This window comes from Glandiceps talaboti, chromosome 11 (assembly GCF_964340395.1).
Source record: "Glandiceps talaboti chromosome 11, keGlaTala1.1, whole genome shotgun sequence".
Taxonomy (NCBI): Eukaryota; Metazoa; Hemichordata; class Enteropneusta; family Spengelidae; genus Glandiceps; species Glandiceps talaboti.
Genome location: NC_135559.1, coordinates 4,031,748 through 4,047,500, shown reverse-complemented (window position 1 = coordinate 4,047,500; position 15,753 = coordinate 4,031,748). Strand labels below are relative to the sequence as shown.

The 15,753-nt window shown below is 36.4% G+C and overlaps 1 protein-coding gene and 1 pseudogene across 2 annotated transcripts in view; one reads left to right on the top strand and one right to left on the bottom strand.

Moving 5' to 3' along the window:
• Positions 1–9,673, top strand: part of LOC144442683 (galactose-3-O-sulfotransferase 2-like) — a 17,084-nt gene extending 7,411 nt beyond the window's left edge. The window contains exon 2 of the mRNA XM_078132058.1: positions 8,566–9,673. Within this exon, the coding sequence (XP_077988184.1) occupies positions 8,566–9,673 (1,108 nt within the window). The remainder of the gene's footprint in view (positions 1–8,565) is intronic.
• A 2,027-nt stretch (positions 9,674–11,700) lies between these two features.
• LOC144442682 (sialidase-1 pseudogene) lies at positions 11,701–15,434 on the bottom strand (annotated as a pseudogene). The gene is made up of 3 exons (XR_013481651.1): positions 15,080–15,434; positions 13,110–13,204; positions 11,701–12,415 (listed from the first exon to the last, which is right to left on the bottom strand). The product of XR_013481651.1 is annotated as a sialidase-1 pseudogene (transcript).
• Between the last annotated feature and the right edge of the window lie 319 nt (positions 15,435–15,753).

Sequence of the window (15,753 nt, the reverse complement as noted above, 5' to 3'; positions counted from 1 at the left end):
ATGGGTCAATTACTTATAAAAAGACACTGTATCTGTTAATTGGTGGTCAATATTATCCGTGGGTAGTGTAATGGCACGTTTAATGGCACGTTTAAATCTTGGGCGAAAGTTTGGTTTTGAATGTGTCACCATGTAAAAACTGTTCTAGTTGTAACTGTAGTATCATTTTCAATCAGACAACCACAATATATTCACTGAAAATTGTTAAAATACAAATAATTAGACATTGTACATGTTAATCAGTGGTTGATATTATCCATAAACAGTACAAAACAAGTTGAAATCGTGATCGCTCTTGTAGTGTGCTGATTTTTTGGTGAGGACCCAAACATCAATTTGAGTTGATTTATCGTGTGTACAGCTCCAAAACCACTGGTGATGCAATACTGCTCACTATTAAATTATTGTACCTAACAAAACATTTTTAAAACATACGTTCCGTTAGAGCTTTAAATAGTTTGTTTACAAATAAATGTTAATATAGCGTACCATTAAGGTAATATGCAACTCTGGATGAATAGTTTATACCTTAGTTAATACTTCGTTCAAGACTTGAAACCCAACCACATGCACTTCTCGGTTAAAATCAAGGAAAACATCGACGGTAAACAACCCAAACTTTTACAAAGTAGCGGTCAAAATAACATCAAAATTAAGTCATTTTAGAATCCAATATGGCTGCTGAATCAAATATGGCCACCAAATACTATGTAAACTCTATGGGGAGAATAAAAGATTGTTGATTTCACTAAAACTACATGGCAAACACCAGGAGTTATTTTGTTTTTTACAAAAAGGAACAGGAATACGCTCTCATAAGCCTTGGGCAAAGTTTTGAATTTTACTATGATGAACTTTGACTTTTTAGTGAAATCATATGTCCCTGAGGCGCAATCTACCTTACTATCAAGCTAGATAACATAGTTTAATGTACTAACATTGTCAAAGAATGCTGTTTTTTATAGTAAATAACATGTATATATGTCTGCCAAGTTTTTCAGTGTTTTTTTCTTCTAGATTGTTTTATTGCTGCATTTTATAAACATACTGAACTTAAACCAACTGTTTAATTACATGTACAATATATACTTATGACGAATCTGCTTTTTATACAATTTTCGAGAAGCAAATCTTCGAACAAGACGTCACTGTTGGTATTCGTGGTTGTATAGACACTCAACATTGCACAGTTGGAGGTTGTGTCTGTTCTGAAGAAAAGCTCGTATTCGACGTTCGTTTTCCTTCGGGTTAAAAGATGAAGGATATAGAAAGATCGTATTCACCAGGTAACCTCAAACATCGCATCGTGATGGTATGACACACCGTTAACTGAAGCATACTCAGTCATATATCATAACGGGCATACGAAATGAAAGTCTTTATACATTGACATAATGTTCCAAATGCGATATAAATATGACTCACTGGTACTACAACAGTTAATGGAAACACAAAGTAAACAGAAGTAGTGAAGGAACACATATTCCTCTATTTGTGATATTTTACCATGCACGAGCCAAGTTGAACAAAAAATGTGGAATATATACTCTGGTCGTCCTACGTCACGACAACGTCTGTTAATGTTACGTCACTGGTTCTGCTGTGTTCGCTATATGATTCAAAACGTTGGCAAATTGGCATTTCTTTCCCCAATTTTTGTTCGCCATTACGATGGCTATGGTATAATTATGTTATGCGCCAATATCTTTCTTCGATCAACTGGAAAATATTCTTGATTAGTGTTTGTCACTACTCATCTAACAACTCGTAATGACAAGACCCCTTAGGTCAAGAAATATTGGGGAATAATATCGAATTATACTCTCTGAATCAAAGTAAAATATTACAACATATAGGTAATAAAAAATAAAAACAAGATGCGATATATTACATATTAACCTGTAAAATAACTCTTGGCATAATATACATGGCATAACATATCATGGTGAACGTAGCATAGCTTTAATATTATATTCAGTTATTTTTACAATTCCTATAATTTGCATTCCGTTCTTGTACAACACACACACGCACGTAAGACTTAACATTAGCGTTTGTCTGGAGTATTAGAACGGTAGACATGCGATGTCACGTTAATGTTCTCAATGGAGTCTAAATTTGATAACAAGAAGAAGACAGGCAGTATGCAAAGAAAATGAAAACTAAATTAGTTTACTTGTTGCCTTAGAGGTAGATGACTAGAATTACAAGCCAAAATGAGCGAGATCGGGTCAAAATTTGAAGTAAATTGGAATCTCATTCTCGCAGCGGCAAGAAAAGCCGGACTGACAGATGTCACAGACGGCAGTTCACAATTTCCGTGCATCAATGCAGAGTAAATTTAGTGCAAGAAAGAAATTCGATTAGCCTCAGAAAAAAGAAATCCCAAAGTGCGTTTGCCATTATGCGTGACATGCTCCGTTGCGGCTAGAGCAAAGGAACGGTACGATTTGTTCATTTGATGATGCTAATTACGTCGTATTTAGATCAAATGACGAAGCCGCTTTGCATGGAAATAGCACCTCCAGCTTTTCGCTTCGTTTATCTCGCGCCATCTCTAAATTCACGCGCTCAATTGAGTCCGTCAATCAATGCTTGGTGTGTAAATGGTTGAAGGAAATGGGAAATCAATCGAAGGTCTTCCCGAAGGACTGTCTCAGGTCTTTCTTTTTTATGTTAAACTGAAGATGCATGAGCAATTTACTCAGTATAATCGCCCTTTAATGAAGGTGGCCGGCACAGTTTAACAACCGTTATACACATTAGTGAACATGTAACCGGTACGGTCACACGTACCACTGCCACCATTAGTAGTGCTGTTATATTTTTGTCACCACTAACTAATATTTTTGCTATGAAGAATTCCATCGAGGAATGGCGCTAAATAAAGACGTGTATGTAAGCGAACCGCTGAATGTCATCTCCTACAGGCACGAGAGTGACTGCGATAAGATTAGACGATCGTTTTAGTTTTCACATGTACCAAAATTATGTGCTAACCATTTAAGCATCTTTTCAGAAAGCTTCCATTTTTTATTCACTTCCATTTTTTCAAGGAGAAAAACTCCGCGTTTGCTGTTAAATAACACTAGTTTCAAAATGTCAGGTCTACTGAAATGACTGTCTTTTTACAAAAAATCTACATGCGGTCTTTCTAGCGTGCTTGTATTCTTTTCGTCCTCTTGTTATTTGAAGGTGCGTCGACGATCACTAAATGGAACAATTTAGAAATATGATATTCCAAATTAAAAATATCGCAATCAAAAAGGGATGTGAAATCAATATGGATAAATAAGACGAAGCATGGTGTGGAATTTCTTACAAACTGTAATTAGTATAGCGAAATTGACCACTGGCATAACAATTTGATTGAAGCACCGTGTATATATACATGTATATCATTTATCTAATTAAACCTTAATCACTTTTTATACAGAAAAAATTTGACGACACAGTGGATGGAATGGTGATATAAAGTATAGCAATGAAACTATGAACATCTGCGAAAAAATGCAAAAATGTGAGAAAGGTCTTCCACGAAATGTTGATAAGTTAAGACGTGTTCAAGTAGCTACATCAGATGTTTGGTGACAGGAAACCGTGCTATTTTGTCGTTTTGTCATATTGGTTGACGAGTAGAAATTAGAATGCTGGGTATGTCGACAACACGGATTTTTTTCATATATTCTGCAAATGCACATTGACAATTTGACATCTAAAAAAAATCCGTGCTTCCAGGCATTTGAGTTTTATCGATCGCCTGTACATTTGTTCATTGTAAAAAAAATTGATCTTGAATGAGTCCTCGATATTCCATTTCTTGAAACACGACCGTAGTACTTGTACACATCGAGCATGAAGGTCAAAGGTCGCTAAGTGTCATCTCATATTCTGTTCGAAGCATCCCGATCTAATTTCAAATCTGCCTAGGGAAGAAACTGTCTATTTTTGTGCTCTGCTCTAATAATATATGGAGTATGACGTACGAGAGTTTCCGTGGTTTGTTTTCATATTCGTTCTGAGATCCTTTGTCGGGGAATGGTTGGTAAGCGAAACACGTAGTAATAGGGATAGAATTGACTGATTCATTCAACCAGCCATTAATGATAACAGGCCTTTGATTCGTCAGTTTATCCACCCATACATCCATTGATCAATGAACCATTGAACTATCTATCTGTCTGTCTGTCTGTCTGTCTGTCTAACGATCCATCCATCCTGCCAACCAACCACCCAACCGACCACCCACCCTCCCTCCCTACCTACCTACCTACCTACCTACACATCCATCCATCCATCCATCCATCTACCTATCTATGTCTGTCTGTCTGTCTACCTTTATCTATCTACCTATCAATCAATCAATCAATCAATCAATCAATCAATCAATCAATCAATCAATCAATCAATCAATCAATCAATCAATCAATCAATCAATCAATCTATATATATATATATATATATATATATATGTGTGTGTGTGTGTGTGTGTGTTTGTCTGGCTGTTCACCTATCTATCTATCTATCTGTCTATCTATCTATCTATCTATCTATCTATCTATCTATCTATCTATCTATCTATCTATCTATCTATCTATCTATCTATCTATCTATCTACACACATACATACATACATACATACACACCTCCCTACATACCTCCTTACATACCTCCCTACATACATACATATATACATATATACATACATACATACATACATACATACATACATACATACATACATACATACATACATACATACATACATACATACATACATACATACACACACGCACACATACTTACATACTTACATACATACATACATACATACATACATACATACATACATACATACATACATACATACATACATACATACATACATACACACACACACACACACATACATACATACATACATACATACATACATACATACATACATACATACATACATACATACATACATACATACATACATACATACATACATACATACATACATACATACATTTGTACTATGTTCTCATGTATGTACGTACGTATGAGTTATGATTCAAAACACGGTTCCAAGAATTATACATGTAAAATGTGGTAGAACACCTCAGGCTGCCATCGATGATTTGACCTGGAAACCTTTACAGTTGTGTTAACACATCCGTCTATTGTGTTCACAACCTTCAGTAATGTAACTCATGTCTAGCCTAATTTACATTTATTAACTTAAGTTGCATTTAATGCCAATCATGAGATTCGTAATTTATCTTTGTTAGTGTCATCTTACGAACGGCATCGTTATACATGTATAAGGTTTGCTTTGGTTTGGTTGGGTGGGTGGTATGTGAGATAGTGGCTTCGGTACATTAGGAAGTAACATATGACCGGGCCACCATATGAGCTTTTAAAGATCTCACATGCGTGTATGGATATACCTTGCCGTATCAGATATCCAACTCCCTCGTAGAATCTGTACAATGTACCACGTGTTGAAATAAAGTCAACAGAATTCAAAGGTCTGAACGTACAACTCATTTGGGGGAAGCCAGACAAGCGTAGACCGTGATAGTGAATACATTTGTTCGTCACGGTTCGATCGCTTTTCGACTCCGTAACGGCCCCATATTTACGAAGTGTTCATTTTCACAATGAATATATAGAAATGCGCCAGGCATTCAGATTTTGATCTACTGATGGAGAAGTATGGGAGTGTAAATCGATAACTATACTGTCTCTCAGAGAAGGTTTCACCTACGGCAAATGTGAATGTGGATAACCGTGTACCGTGATCGAGAACTTGTCAGTGGAGACTCGACTCATCCTACCGTGTTATGCAAATGACAGAGAGTCACGGAGAGAACTGTGACCCGTGAGTTTAATTTAAACCGTAATTGGTGAAAAATTTGAAACGGAAAACGAAAGGTTAGCACGAGAGGAAAAGACGCCTGGGACTACAAGCATAATTCTATTACACAGTTGAAACGTTCAGTTCTGAGAAGCTTAGAAACCTTAATCTTCCATCGGTCGCTATCGTCTTCCTTCATTGTATGTAGACAAATTGTACTGAAGTATCTTTTAGGTCTAAATCTAAGTTTTACGATTTCTGTGATGTAAATGAACAAAATGCTACAGCAGTTATTTATTACATTTCTTGAAATGTCAGTCAAACCTACAGTAGTGGTATGTATAAAATATCCACGCTGCGTGCATGGTCGTTTCTGAAAAGATCGTGTCCATAGCAATGGTCACCATGCCAACCGAAGATGAAATCCAGGAGCATAGCATTTTAAACAAACATGCAAGTTTTTTAAAAGTTGAATGCGCATGGAATATTATTGATTTGTTTTTACTATTCTGGATAATCAGTGTCACCGTCATTTTACTTTACGAAATGGTTTGTAAAAATGTCGGGCAAAAATGAAATATCATGTTAGTGTGTACATTGTAACCACAAGTATTTTACAGAACGTCTAAATATGATCATTGATATAATGAAATATAGAATAGAATCTACTGCGTTCGTCAAGAAAACTACATTTCTTCATTGGATTTTCTGAAATAACTATTTGGTGCTAAGACAAACTAGTAAATATATAAACTAGAGTAATAATAGTTAACAAAATAAGGTTTATACGAAAGTTTAAACATTTGGTTAGATAAATGTAATGTATAATATTGTTTTAACTCTGTATAATATACATATACTGGCGTTCGTTATATGAACGTTAATGTTATTTAAAATGGCACCGGTAGCAGCATCAAAATTTCCCTGTCGTGTGTTCTATCTTCACTTCCTTTTCGTGTTTAAGATTATTAACGGAATCACGAAGCCCTTTCCTAAATTACATTTCGATGCAAAACTCATACGAGGAGCTTGGGTTTGGTAACCATCACGTGATCTATGTATGCATACAAGTAATATAACAGTAGCTGAATAGTAAATCTAATTTAACGTTCTTTAACCTGCAATTTAAACCAAACAGGAATTGCACTGGCGGTAATAAGGAGCCAGCAAACATATTCTGTTCGTTTGTCACCAGAAGGAATATCATCGAATTTTTAAGATTTATTCAGAGTTTTGGAAATAAAAGAGGGGATGCGATTCCACGAGATTATATTGTTTTGTCCAGGGGCAAAATGCTGATAGCTTCAGCTCCCATGGCTTTCCATTCGCCCTGAACCATCTTTCAGTCATTATGGTTATTTATCAAACGAACATATTAGTAGAATATTAATATTCAGGAAGTGGACATGCGTGTTAGGGAAATATAAACATGAATGATTTATTAGCAATCAAGTTTTATGTAGTTAAATGGACATATATGTTGTTGACACATCAGTCGGAATGACACGACAATCATAATTTACGAAGAGGACATGCTTCTGTAATATATACACTGTACATTACTTACACATATGTAATATTTTTATAGTACTTTGTATAAATATGTTCATGCGCATTTACGAGGCATAATATTTCCAAAATTATTCTGAACAAACGCTAAGCGTTGATTTAGCATGATGAATCATATATTGTATGGAGAATAGTTGTATGTATAACATTCCCATATCATCCATTCTTACCATCATGGGAATAGCTAGCTGCAAATGATGAGTTCTTCTTATTCGAGGTGTTAGATGAGTTAACCTAATTCGATTGTGAATGCATTTAAAACATAATCGCTGCCCACAGGCAATTGAAAGACTGTCTCGATCTGACATAGGTTCATATCGCTCAATAAATCTACTGCGCAAGTTGAAATAGTCTAGAATTGATTTTGTCCTGTTCACGTTCTACAACACAGAAGATAAACTATCCCATATATCATCACTTTCAATACCTCGTAATTGCCCCTGATTTAACATGTTTATAAAGAAGTCGTATCATCATGAAACAATGTCCCATAATTGTCACGGATTCGTGTACTTTTGTGGCATAGGAAATAAAGTGCCACAAGCTTAGCACCAGTTTCAGACTGATATGTTTCATAATAACAGAAATGAGATGTCCAAACTTAGCATCAATTTAAGGCTTTTTTGATAGGAAATGAAATGCCCCATAATTGGCAGCATTCGTGTGTTTTTCTATAGTTTTGAGTATAGGATAGCAAATGTCCAAATCTTGACACCAATCAGGCTGTTCTATTTTATAGTCAAGGAAATAAAATGTTCTGCAGATTAACAACACATATTTGGACGCTTTTCTTTTACAACAACCGAAGGAAATGAGCACCCTATGGCAAGGAAGGAATTCATCGATTGCGACTGTGTGTATTCAATCATTGGCAAGGCACGTTTGGAGGTGGTTCACTCAAGACTGTAGACATGGTATATTAGTACGTGCCCGGTAAACCCAAAACCGATCATGTTACAGCATCACACTTTCAAATAAATCGAAATGTGGTGTTTGGCCGAAACATATCTGTCAATGAAATTCCTTACTGAATTATCAGACATCTCAGTACCGTCACGGCTATGTGCTCTCGTTCCCACAGATTGACTTTTCATTCTAGATCGGGTCAGACATCTCAATAACGTTATTTTTTTGTTGTTTCATTCCCACAGGTTGACCATTGTAGACCAGGACAGCACGAGTTGGGGTGAGCAAGCGTTTCGGATTTCATACCCAGCTGACGAGGATAGAAACGGATCGTGTGACCCAGTCAACAACGTCGTATTTGCCAAGACACACAAGACTGGAAGTTCAACTCTGGCTGGCATCTTCCAAAGATACGGTTACCTACGCAATCTGTCGTTTATCCTAAACCCTCACACCCCCACACTTAGCTTAAATAACATCTTTGACCGCGGAATGGCGCTGAAGTCCCCTCCACCCGTAGATTTTGAGAGTGGTGGACCTCGCACGTTTAATATGTTAGTCAGCCATGTAAGATTTTCACGGAAGGAGATTGAGTCCGTTATTCGACCAGGTGCAAAATACATCACAATTATTCGCAATCCCGTTACGAACTTAGAATCAGGTTTTGGATTTTTCCTATTGGCTAAAAAGTTAGGCCTAGATGGCTACACAAACCCCTTTGAAGTGTTCGTGAGAAAAATTGAAGAGTTATACGAAAAACAATTCCCAACTCGTAATTTGATAAGAAATGGTCAACTATTCGACCTTGGACTCAGTCCTACACAACAAACAAACGTTACTCATATACGACAAAAGATTCTAGAACTTGCCAATGACTTTGACCTTGTACTTATCATGGAGCACTATGAGGAATCGTTGATTTTGCTGAAACGAATAATGTGCTGGGAATTTGAAGATATTATGTATTTTCCGAGTAACATACGAAGTAAACATTTGCGATACACCATCGACCGTACTTCGGAGAAAAAAATACTTGAATGGAGTATGGCTGATACACTACTCTACGACTTCTTTAATAAAACATTATGGGCACGAATCCGTGCACAGGGGAAAGGTTTCTATAGGGACCTGGAAATATTTCAGAAAAAACAAAAGGAATTGTATAGAACTTGTGTCGATGATGGCGCTGTTGATAATTCGGACAAGCGACAAGACAGGCTAGTTTTGGTTGCCAATGCAACACTGTTTTGTCAACTTCTACGTTTAAAAGACTCTGATTACTGGAAATTACTCACACAGAGACAAATGATGGAGTCACTTCGTCGAATGAATTTTACTTTTACGTTACACTAGTACATTTCTTTTCTCTCATGTCATCCTAATCTGAATGAAATCAGTCCAAAACATATCATATCATATAAATATCCAACCAACGAAATAATGTGCACATTCAAGAATTATTACGTCTAGCATTTTGTAAATCACGTGATCATTTCCTACAAAACAGCTGAAGGATGATGACGAGTGTGTTTTGTTTTTAATCAGTGAATCTGGATTTGTAGGACCAAATAGCTCAGCGTGGGTAACCAAACATTGGATGTAGTGATAATGAAATCATTTACCCGTCTTACCAATCTTCCACTATCAGATCATTGCAGCAAAGATGAAGTCAGGAACAGTCCGTCACAAAGTGGGCGATGCATGTCCATGGAAAGGAAGTACACTGAACAAATGAACAACAATTTTCAACTAATTGTTTACCCGGCAATCGCGCATAATGTAGGGACTAAGTAAGTGATGTAAAATCATGAAATGACTCTCCAGTTCACGGCTTTATATGTGCAAGTATTCTCGCTAAAACGGAGTAACTACCAATGTTTTGAGAAGGCCAAGACCTTCATTTCCAAGCACAAAGTCGGATACTTCGAGACTATGGTTACAAGAAAACTTAAAGTTTTGTCTATATTAATATTTGTAAGAAATACTGAACAACTTGAGATTTTCCCCTGTTCCATAATTTTAAATGCAACAGATAATGCAAATTATATTGATGTACGACAAATGAGTTTATTTTATGACAATGTAAATATTTATTTGGTTCTAGAATTGCACCGTGACGTATATAATGAACAGCACTGTGACGTATACAATGTACAGTAACAGTGACGTATATAATGCACAACACTGTGACGTATATAATGTACAGCAACTGTGACGTATACAAATTATGTACAGTAACTGCTGATGAGCAGTGAAAGCATTGATGACGTCAGTGATTAATTGTCTTTTTGTTTCGTAATTTTATATTAAGTTATACACCCTGTTTAAACAGTACAAAGTACAGTCTAAGCAATAAAAACGAATTTTCAAAAACAGTCTAGAAAAAATCTAATTCTAGCTTTCACCTAGATTACTAAGTACCATCTGATAATATACAGAAGATATAGCGAGTGAACGACTCGACGTACACAGATACTTTCATTTTTCACAATACACAAATGACTTTAGGAGCTATTAATAGCTCTTCCAGGTCAAAATATTCAACATTACAAACATTGTCAAATTAGAAAGAAATTGATTGATAAAAGTATGTATGATAAAACTCAATATTAAATTTACAGCCCGTATTTCAGTCTTCAAAATAAAACTTGTTTATTTGTATATAAGTAAAAATTGATCTGTATAAAACGCTCTCTTGGAGTAGATATCTAAGTTATAGACTATATCAGTTGCAAAATCCGACACTTTCTCTACCTGAATGCATATTTGGCTAAGGTCTGTGTAAAATAAACCTGAATACACAATACTAGTATTTGTAGCGGCATTTAGTGGTACTGTAAAACTCTACTGTGACTCATTCTAAATCTCTCTCCTGATTGGTCCAGATCAAGCCACGTGCACTTGTGATAGTGCAAATTACCATGGCAACATCGTGCAGTTGTTTGCTTTGGTTGGAAAGAATACTTGCCAAAGAACGTGATATGTTATAAAACACTTATTGCCTTGCCTTCTTCAGGCACTAGCAGACGTCACATTACCCCTCATGCTGTTATGTAGCTACAGTTTCCCTTGCTGTACAACGGGTAATAGACGTCCACGTGTGCCCTTATAGCCAGGCAATACGTGTATAGTAGTACATGAAAACGGTAACTGTGCATAATGACGTCATTATGATTTCATCACATGATGCTTATTATTACGTACTGACGGCAGCGGTCACAGGAAACGTTAAGATTTCGTTTAAGTTCAAAAGTTGAAATGCAAAGTTAGGATGTGTGTTCGATGTTACAAGTAATTTCAGTAAGTATGTCAAGTAAACAATACCCTTACAACAAACGACAATTTACAAAATGGAATTATTACTTGAAAATTAAACGTGTTATAAAAATAGCTCAAACCAATCCTAAGATTGGAGAGGGTTGGGTCATGTAATTGCACAGTCGTTGGTAGGCTAATATCCCATTCAAGGGTGGTCCTAGTCTAACACATTAGGTATTTACAAATATTAAGAAAACACCACCACCTGTCACAGTCACCATCTTGAGACATCGTGACAGTGACCGGTAGCGGTACAAACTACCTAATGACATGAACGTTTCGTACTAGAGAACCATCCTTGACTTGAATCTTAACCGTTGCTTAATTAACATTTATTATCCCTTCCCTCACCTGAGATAATTGCATATCGTTCTATTGATGTAACTGAACTTTTACGAACGTGATGTCATCATAGCCAGCAGTTTCATACACGATGCCAATGTTATTGTCGTCTATCGCTGATAAACAAGAGTATCCACTGAAACCAGGATCGATTATGAGGGCGTCATCCCACGTCATCCCTTCATTTTCACTCCAACGGAGAGTAAGATTGACACGACCGGACGTCGACGAAGGATTGACATGATATAAGATACCATTATGTAGCAACGCACTGCCAGCACAACCCGGATCAATCAACACTTCGTCTAAATATACATGCTGGATAGGGAAAGTGTCTCCGCCATCGTCACTAAGTGAAACGACCTTACAGCTACAATGATAGGCGTATGTGTTTCTGGTGTAGGCCACCAGTGAACCGTTCTTCAACTCAATTACCTGTCATGTAAACACATATAACAGATCGCAGATGAGGACAATTTTCTCATTTGCTTCTCTTTTCTTTTCTTTTACTCTTAAACTATATCATCAAACTTTGATATATGTTGGACTACAAATTCAGCGAAACGAAGTCATTGTTGGTATGGCCATATACAAGATAGAATGAGTATGGTAGGTATATAGTATGATACAACAAATATTGGACATATTTATCCCAAGCTTAGAGCACGGTGAAATATATACACATGCCCATTAAAAGGGCCAACAATTTTACGTAAAACGAACATAAATTCACTAAAGAAAATGGTTTTGAATTTATGTGTAATTTCAAAATTACGAATTCGCGTCCCAGTTTTTGCAAAATTAATACACCGACATAAACACACGCTCACATGGACATAAAGCTAGCCAAACAGACACACCGACACTGACACTGACACATATACAGGTACAGATACAGATAAAGGTACAGGTACAGGTACAGACAGATAGATACAGATACAGATACAGATACAAATACAGATACAGGTACAGACAGATACAGATACAGGTACAAATACAGGAACAGACAGGCTCATAGATACAGGGCACATATACGCACGCACACACACACACACACACTTACTCACATAGTCACTCACTGTTGTCATTACAAAGTTCAAGTCAATGAACACAAACAAGAGTAACAAACCTGTGATTCTGATGGAGCGAAGTCACCAGCTTTTTTGGACACATTGAAAGGCAGTCCTATTACTGTTGCACCGATATTCCACGTTGTACCGTGATCTAAAAACATAGAAAGAGAAAATAGCATATACATTGTATTATGAACCGACCCAATGACGTCACTGGCGCAACTGTTGGAAATCCCTTGAGTTGGGTTTTGTTGACACCATACACCCATTTCTGTTATCGTATTATTGTGATATTAGGTGAGAAAGGCCAACTGAACAAATGACAGAATTCGCTATGACCCGGATTTTTTTTCGGTCGGTCAATCAATCAGTCAGCCAGCCAATCTGCTAGCCAGTCAATCAATCAGTCATCACAGTATACAATATGCCAACACACCGAAACGCCGGTCCAACCTCTACAACCAGTAGCAACAACAATGGATTTACGAATTTCTAGGTCGTTTAAATTTGGCATCACCGACGTCATTAATAGTGTCAATCGAATGGCTTGCAATAATATAATGCAATATGGCCAATATTCGAGTTCGCAGTGCAGCAACTTATCTTAAATAATCTTAAACAATCTTAAATAATCTTCGTCCTGTCAATGCCCCATCCGACAAGCACATCCCACGGCATTGTGCTCACTGTGTATGGGTATATATATATATATATATATATATATATATATATATATATATATATATATATATATATATATATATATATATATATATATATATATATATATATATATATATATATATATATATATATATATATATATATATATATATATATATATCACTCACTCTTGTCATTATTTAAGATTATTTAAGATTGTTTAAGATTATATATATATATATATATATATATATATATATTTATATATATGTGTGTGTGTGTGTGTGTGTGTGTGTGTGTGGGTGTGTGTGTGTGTGTGTATGTGTGTGTGACAGTGTGCAGTGTGTATTTCTTTAGGAGCCTAAACAGTATGCGTCATCGGCGTAGGAAATGACAACATATTTACCAACAGTCTTGTGGCACTCATGTGACTGGCTGTCAGCATAAAATCAATATCTTGTGGGTGGAACATTTAGTATTTTTCAGAAGTAAAGGTAATGTGATTCAAATACTGTAAACCTAGATATTTTCGCTACTACAAAATTTTGCTATTTTACAGTCTTCACTAAGTTCCAAAAGACAAATTTTCTCTCATTACCAGACTAGTACATTGTGAAGATATTATAGTCACTATTTACTTTGGTGTTTTTGTTTTCCAGCGACATTGGGCAAAATGTCCAGATTTATAGTATATGTATATTAAATGTGTGGAATTCAAACATCTTCATCATAAACATAGAATGTTTTAACGAATATTGTACTATAAATAAAGTGCTGAGTTGGGTCCCAAGACGATTCAGGTCAAAGTCTTTTTACAAAGTTGTAACTGAAGTCAGATGACCGTTACTGCATGATTAACGTATACAACGTATAGATATATCACAAAATAAATTTAATTAAATTCGTTCGATTTAAAATGCGGGGTTTTTTTTGTTATTGTGTATTGTCATATTTTTGTCCATGCAGAATGCGATGTTACCATAGTAACTATTATACTGGGTCTGAGGTATGGTGTATGTATATTTATGTACATGTAAATATTCAATCCCATTTGGCGTAACAAATACTCTTTAAAATTGTGGATATCCTTACCGGCATAGAGTGCATACACTGAATATTCGCGACAATTCATCTGAATGTAATACACTCTTATGAGTCGTTGTTCATCTGATACTTAGGTATATTTGCTAAGTCCAATGAAACAACAGTGGTCCACTGATGAGAACAATATATAGAGAGTTTCAATTCGGTATTTCTTGTCAAATCATGAAATGACTCTCCAGAACCCAAAGTTTATTAAAACACCTTTATTTCCTGGAGTGACGTTTCCTTAAAAGCCGTTCAGGGGCTGTGTCGTACTTACCATCACTTGTCAAGCAATACAATCCTTCCCTTTCTCCATGTGGGGATATCTGCTGACCGCACACAACAAGACGACCTTTATTCGGTGCCAGCATTTTCTGGATTCCATAACCTGGGCCAGGTGCATACGGAAACCCTTTGAGTTTAGGGTTCTTTACTGTGACATCGACTGGCTCGCTCCATGTGAAACCCCAATCCATACTTTTTATCATGTAGATGTATGTACCGTTATTTTTACCAGAACAAGTCTCATGTATACAGTAGCTGTACAAGACGATAAGGGAGCCCTCTACGTTGTCAACCAATACTGCGCCAAGGTTAAGTCCATCAGGAGTTTGGTAGTCTTCAACGAGCATCTCTACAGGCTTCCAAAAGGAACCATCACTTAACCCTCGTCGTAGGGTTAAGAATTTGGCGCCTGCATCGCTGGATGAGAATTTCCGTGCTTCGGCGAATGCAAGTAGACTTCCATCAGGCAAGTTGGTGATTATTGGAATTCGGTACGAAGCAACTTCGGCAGTTGAACCACCTTCCCATAACAATTCCTTCTGAACAACTATTGGAGCGAGAGTTGTCACCGCATTATGGATGGAATACAGGACACTGACAGAAATAATAACGACGACCCGAAACAAACGGTCACATCGAAAGTTCATTTTATCTTGCAACTTGTCA